This window comes from Calidris pugnax, unplaced genomic scaffold (assembly GCF_001431845.1).
Source record: "Calidris pugnax isolate Ruff unplaced genomic scaffold, ASM143184v1 scaffold173, whole genome shotgun sequence".
Lineage (NCBI taxonomy): Eukaryota > Metazoa > Chordata > Aves > Charadriiformes > Scolopacidae > Calidris > Calidris pugnax.
Genome location: NW_015090917.1, coordinates 92,023 through 98,685, shown reverse-complemented (window position 1 = coordinate 98,685; position 6,663 = coordinate 92,023). Strand labels below are relative to the sequence as shown.

The following is a 6,663-nucleotide window of genomic DNA, read 5'->3' as shown; positions in this document are numbered from 1 at the left end:
AATTAACACATCTTCTACTTTGCAGGTTCTACATTGGCAGATCCTGAACCAATTTCAGAACCCAGTGGGACAAGAGCCCCTCACCAGGACACCAGCACGGTCAGCCCATCTAATACAGTTTGAGACATAAATGCCTACTAACTTCTCTGTATGTATGTAGAATGAATTAGAAAATTTTAAACCTTGTGTATCTTTGAACAAAATACTTGAAAGTATTCCATATTTCTTGTAAAGACAGCACTTTGTTCTGCTTCGGACCAGATGGAAGCTTAAATTGTTAGTTCTAGTTTTTAGCTTAAAAGAAAAAAAACAAAACTGCATATTAATCTGTCCTTAATAAAGCATTATTGAAATTTTGATACTTCTTTGTAATGGAAGGTATCTAAGTTATCTCTGAAACTAGTGGAGGGATTTTGAAATAAGCTTATTGTGATGCCACTGGGGGAATGACTCTGTTCATAAATGTTGTATAGCACGGCCTTGGGTATAAATGATGTACAATTATATTTGAATTTATGCTATCTATATCATCCTGTTTGTGGTCTTCCTTGCTACAGAGAACAGCAGCAGGGCTTTACTTTTGGAAAAGGGGAAAAAAAAGCTGACTTTTCTCCTGTTTTGGGATAGGCTGGTATTAATTAGACATCGGGTAGCAATAGATTACCAGTCTCCTGTACGCATTGCTGCAATGGAAGCTGTATATATAAAAAGTGGTCTCTACCCCGCAGAAAAACTTAAAGATTGAAGTATTAAGGACTGGAGTAGCATCATTTCTGGGGTTTTTAACTTCATATGGCTTGGAATTGGTGAGTTCCCTAAAATACTGGCTGTAGTTAGAGGTGTGATCTCTCAGCAGGAGCTGTTCCTGTCGTCTGTCTCCTTCCCTGTCCCTCCTTCTGTCTGCAGGTGCCATCGAGTGAAAAGGGGGGTAATGCCTGTCTCCTTCCCTGTCCCTCCTTCTGTCTGCAGGTGCCACCGAGTGAAAAGGTGGGTAATGCCACACCAGTAACCCCAGTGCCAGCCCCAGCACTGACTGGAGCTCATCTGCCCTTCAAACCTGCCAGAGCAATGCAATTCAAACAACTCTGAACAGAACCCAATCTTTAAATATTCCATTTAATCAGACTAAGCATGATCTTATCTAAATAGATTCTCTCCAATAGGAGTTACAGTGCACACAGAAGCAAAAGGACAAGCTGAGTTCTAAGCCCAGCCCCGTATCCAGGCTCAGTCCATGGGTACAAGCACCTCATCCCTCCTCCAAGGGAGGAGAGTGGTGCTTCTTCACTGTCCTGGAAACACCCCAAGCAGTTCACTGCTAGAACTGTTTGTTTTATTATTTTTAAGCCATTCAGAGCAGTCCCGTGAGTGCCTTACTGGGCCAGACTGCTTTAGTGTTTGGCTACTGGAGTTGTGGAGGTGACTGCGGGGTTGGTGTGACGTGGCAGAATCTAGACTCCCACCCTGCAGAGCTAAAAAAAAAGTCATTTCTGAGGTCCCGTAGCTGGAAGCTCCACCAGTCTCTAGGGGAAAAGGAGGGAACAGTCTAAAACCACCAGCACTACATCCACTCCTCTTTATTTCATGCCAGTGTCTGGACTCTGGAGAGAAGTTCTGGTTTCAGGGGGCTTGTTGGCTGCTCCTCTCCCACTGCCTGAATGTCTGCCATGATCCCTGCATCCCAGGCCAGCGTCAGGAGAGCTGAGGGCACCTGGGAGAGAAAAGGCAGAGTTATTAAGCTCTAGCTTAATATTCTCTTCTAGAGAATCATCGAATAGTTTAGGTTGGAAGGGAACTTAAAGCCCCCCCAGTGCCACCCCCTGCCCTGGGCAGGGACACCTCCCACCACACCAGGTTGCTCCAACAAGCCCCCTCCAACCTGCCCTTGAACCCCTCCAGGGATGGGGCAGCCACAGCTTCTCTGGGCAACCTGGGCCAGGCTCTCACCACCCTCACACCAAACAAGTTCTTCCCCACAGCTCAGCTCCATCTCCCCTCTTTCAGGGTCAAACCCTTCCCCCTCCTCCTAGGGCTCCCCTCCCTCATCCAGAGTCCCTCCCCAGCTTTCCTGGAGCCCCTTGAGGGACTGGAAGGGGCTCCAAGGTCTCCCCAGAGCATCTCCGTGGCCCTATACTTTGACCTTGTAACATGTGTCTAACTGTGTGCGTTCACAGACCTGGAAAAACTTAAAGCACTTCAACTAAACAGGACAAATGTTGATTTCTGCAAGAAGCTCCTTGTGGTGGATGCTGCTTTGGGCTTCCTGGTGGTAGCCTTGTGCTAGAGCCGTGCTTGCCTCAGTTGCCACCTTCCCTCTCTCCCCAGTGTGGATGCTGAGCCCCTGGCAGAGTGTTTGCCACAGGAGGTCTATCCTTGCCCTTCCTTCCAGACCTCCTAACCTTGGGCCAGAAGCCTTCAACCATTAACTTATTTTCTTGGGTTAAAAAAGGAAGGAGCCAGAGCACAACTTCTGGCACCGAAAGCACAAGACACAAAGTTCTGAGCAGCAGATGGCTCTGACAATCCAAAGACCCCCCGTGGAAGGGACCAGCTCTTTCTTTTTTTCCACTTACCAGCCCACATTCATTGAAGGCCAAGTTCTCATCAGTCAGCTTGACACCTCCAGGTCCCAAGAGCTCAAAGGGCAGCCAGTCATCTCTAAGAGCCTCTCTCACAAAGCTGTAGAGTGCAGACACCGATTCCCGTGCATAAAAAGTCCCTGCCATGAGGAAACAAGGTGAGAGATATTGAGAGAGAGTCTGGCATTTACCAAATCTAACCTTTTTTGCGGTAGGTTTCGTGGGGCTCGGGTACTTTACGAACTACTTCAGCGACACGGAAACAGCCCAGAAGTATAAAAGCAGAATCCCCAAAGAAAAAAAATAGGATTTCAATTGTCACGAGCCCCTGCCAGCCCATCACAAAGAGCTGGGAAATGATTTCCAGAGTTCCACTGCCAAACGTGAAGAGGATTTTTAGCCTGTTGTAAGGCCTGACACCACACGGGCGACCTCACGCTGGTTCCTCTTAACAAACCCATCTAATGAGTCCAGCTTGCTCGCAGCAGCCTGGGAAGAGCACGCTTTAATTAACAGCACCTTGAGATCCTTCCCTCAACCCCTCGCAGTCCCAACCCCGGACAGGGGCAGTGCTCGGAGAAGTGAAGAATTCTTAACAGAAGTATCACCCCACTCTGGTTTTTATTGCTTTATTTCACCAGCTGCACTCAACCCACCTCGATCCTGCTTATTATTCAAGCTCTCAAGTATTCTCAGAAGCTTTTGGAGCACAAAGAAAGGGTAAGAAGTCTTTTTTTTTAATTTTTTTTTACCTTGGAGGATGTATCCATCGGGAAACCGGACTCGTAGCAGGGTGTAGTTGTACTTCCTCATCTCCCTTTGTTCTTCTTTCTCTCGCATGGCTCTCGTCCTCAGCATTGAAGCCTTCTCCACTGCTTCTGTCCTTTAGAGGAGAAAAAAATAGCAATTTTTAGCACTAAGGAGAGGTAGGAAGCTCCTTGCTCACACCACGTGCCCCCTGGGTGGTGGGGAGCCCTCCTCTGCTCACCGGAGCCGCTGCTCTCGTTTGATCTCTTCTGCTGTGAGGTTGTAGAAGTCGTTTGGCAGCTCGAAGCGAGCAGCTTGAGGGGAGGGTTTAAATACACAGAGCTGGCGATCCAGCTGGGCTCGCACGGGCTCCGAGCTCAAAAGCTGCTCTTTGTAGTCCTTGAGGTCTTCCAGCTTGGTCAGCATTTCTTCCTTCAGGACATAGTACTCCTCGGGGGTGTCTGTAACCAAAAAAATGAGATTTGAGGCTCTTGTTCTTTACAGGAGCGACGTAGGGAATAGAAGGGCAAGGATCTCCACAAAATGTAGTGTTTTAACAGGGTTGAGTGACTGTTTCTGTCACAGCCTCGGAGTAGCAGCCTTTGGTAGAGCCCACGGAGCTCTTGGCAACCAGAGCTGCCTCCCCTGGGGTGTCCCACCACCACTCAAACTGGTGCTTCCAGTTTAATACACTGAGATTTCTTGCCTTGTCCTGGAACAGGCAGTGTTTTTGTCTCAAACCCGATAGCCTGGAAAAATCTGTGTATCCCTTCCAGGCAGCTTATCCTTTCCTGGAAGAAAAGGAAAGAATTTCAATGTAGCCTGCTCCAGGCAAGGACATTCCACGGCAGAGCATCTCCAGGAGCCTTCACCTCACCTGAAACACTTTGTTCTGCAGCTTGATTTTCCGGTATTTCTCTTCCTCTGGATGGAGATAGATATTGTCCAAGTACCTGCAGAAAGAGGAGCATTTGGATCAAAGCAGGCACTTCAGGACGTGCTACCCCAAGGAGTAAGAAAAGCCTGGAAGACCTCACAGTATTTTTCACAGAAAAAAAGAGCTGAAAACTGAAGAAAGTCAAATACAACAGTGTTTCATCCCCAAGTCGGACAGAAGATGGGGGTGGGCTGATCTCAACCCTCTTGGGACAAGTGGACCAACTCTTAAAACACCTCTAAGATGCTGACCTTGTTTCAACTGACACTTAAAATGGTTCAAGTATGTGGCTTGGGTTCTAATTCAGGATTTGGCTGAAGCACAGCAAGAAAATCCACCTGCCTGTGGGCCCTGCAGAGAAGGGACAACCTCCTTGGTCCCCACTTACTTGGCCATGGTCTCCAGACCCACACGTACTTTCTCCCGGTCCTTATTGAAGGTGTGGATCTCCATGATGGAGGCAGCTACTGGGTCCACGGAGAAATACTGGGGGAGAAGGAGAAAAACTGGTCAGGGAAACTAAGGGATGTGTGGGTCTGTGGTAGTTTCACCCTGAGCAGCAGCTCAGCATCACGCTTGTCCCCCCCGCGATGGGACGGGGAGAGAATTGGAAGGGAAAAAGGGTGTGAAAACTCATGTGTTGGGCTAAAGGCAAGATTAAGAGGTAAAGCAAAATGGAATTTATTCACTGCTTCGCAATTTAGCCGCTTCCAGTGTGTAATCAACGCTGTTTTCATCAGAGATCTAAACTGCAGCCACCATCCCAGCTGCTATGAAGAAAAATTAACTCTGTCCCAGCCAAAACCAGCCCAGGGCCAGAGTTTCCAGTCCCAGCACTTCCAACAAGCCCAAGGGAGGGGGCTCGGATGGACACTTGTACGGCTCCGCTGGGAGACAGTGGAGATTTTTACAGGGAGAAGGGGGAGAGGTCGCTGCTGGAGAGGACCCACACCACAAAACCAGTTAAAGCAGGAGGAGGGGAAGCCGTGCAGCCGGCAGACATGGTGCTCACCGACTGGATGGCTTCTCGGAGGTGCTTCTCCTTCTGGTCTTTCCTTACAACGGCACCCGTTAAGGGGCAAATGAAGTAGACCCCCGAAACGGAGGGTGCGGCTGCCCCTTCTGGCTCTGGGGAGGTGAGATCCTAAAGGAGACAAAACCAGGCACTGAACTGAGCGCAGGAAGGTTTGGGTTTGGTTTTAAACCCCCTGTTGTGTCCGTGTGGGACAGGGACAGCAGCCCAGAAGGGGGCTGAGCAGGGAGGGCAGCGTCTCTCCTACCTTTTCCTCCATGGAGAGCCCTTTTTGGCTCGCAGCCGCCTCAGCCATCAGCTCCTTTCTCACTACGAGAGACAAACCCAGGTTATGGGGAGCAGACATTCAGCAGTTTGCACCCCGGGGAAGCAAACCTGGGTGTCGTGTCTGATCCTGAGTCCAGGGGCGAGCGTGACCCCCATTTTTATGCCCCCCCCAAGCAGTTGCAGAAGCTGTGGTTGCCCCACAACACCCTGGAGAGCTGCACCCCAGCAGTCACCCACCCTGGATCTCCCTCCCCGGGTTCAGCTCGGAGCTGTGAGCATCCCAAGGCCGGGCCCAGCAGCTCCACGGCCTCCAGCGAGCTCCTACCCTGGTTCTTGATGGCCTCCTGGGAGGAGGCCACCTTGGCCTTGGGCTTCAGCTCCATCCGGGCCAGCGCCGCCGCCGCCGCCATCTGGGCTTCATCGGTGGGTCCCTGACGAGGTTTTGGAGCCGGTTCTGCTTTGGGCTTCTCCTTGGGGACCCTGGGCAGGAGGGAACGGCAGAGCTCGGGAGGGGGAACGGCAAAGCTCGGGAGGAGCACCGGCCCGGCGGTGGCCATGGACACCTCACGGTAATCACCACCCCGGTGCCCCCCAGGGGAAGCAGCCAGGGAACTGGTCACCCCAGTGTGGCAGCATCGCTGCCCGGTGAGTGTCAGTCTCCCTGCCCGGTGAGCGTCAGCCTCCCGCGGGATGGGCGGCGTGGGGGCGCCCGGCGGGGTCGGTCCCAGCCCGGTATCCCCGGGCAACCCCCCCCAGTACCAGGTGGCACCGGGACCGGGGCAGCCGTAGGGACCGTGAGTACCGGCAGCCGGGCGGAGGGGACCGGCTCCCACCCGCCCAGCCCCGCTGGCCGCCGGCAGCGCCCAGGAACGGCGTCCAACCCCCCCCCCGCGTCCACCGTTACCGGAGAGTCCCCCTTGCCCCGTACCGGGATGGCTCCGAGAGCTTCTGTCCGGGCCCCGCGGTCTTGAACTTGAGGTCGGCCTTGATCTCCTGGAAGAACTTACGCATGGCGGCGGGGCCGGGGCAGCGCCGGGCCTGGGACCGGGACCGGGACCGGGAGCGGGGCCACCGCCTCCAGCCCGCGCTTCCGCCCCGCC

At 52.4% G+C, this 6,663-nt stretch overlaps 1 protein-coding gene across 1 annotated transcript; it reads right to left on the bottom strand.

Annotated features, from left to right (window-relative positions):
• Window positions 1–1,100: 1,100 nt before the first annotated feature.
• UBXN6 (UBX domain protein 6) lies at window positions 1,101–6,663 on the bottom strand. Its single transcript, XM_014949683.1, has 11 exons — window positions 6,492–6,663; window positions 5,889–6,043; window positions 5,544–5,605; window positions 5,276–5,407; window positions 4,652–4,749; window positions 4,204–4,279; window positions 4,033–4,117; window positions 3,568–3,787; window positions 3,332–3,462; window positions 2,574–2,719; window positions 1,101–1,711 (listed from the first exon to the last, which is right to left on the bottom strand). Exons 1-11 carry the CDS (start codon window positions 6,572–6,574, stop codon window positions 1,583–1,585), a joined length of 1,317 nt encoding a protein of 438 aa, XP_014805169.1. The 5' UTR covers window positions 6,575–6,663; the 3' UTR covers window positions 1,101–1,582.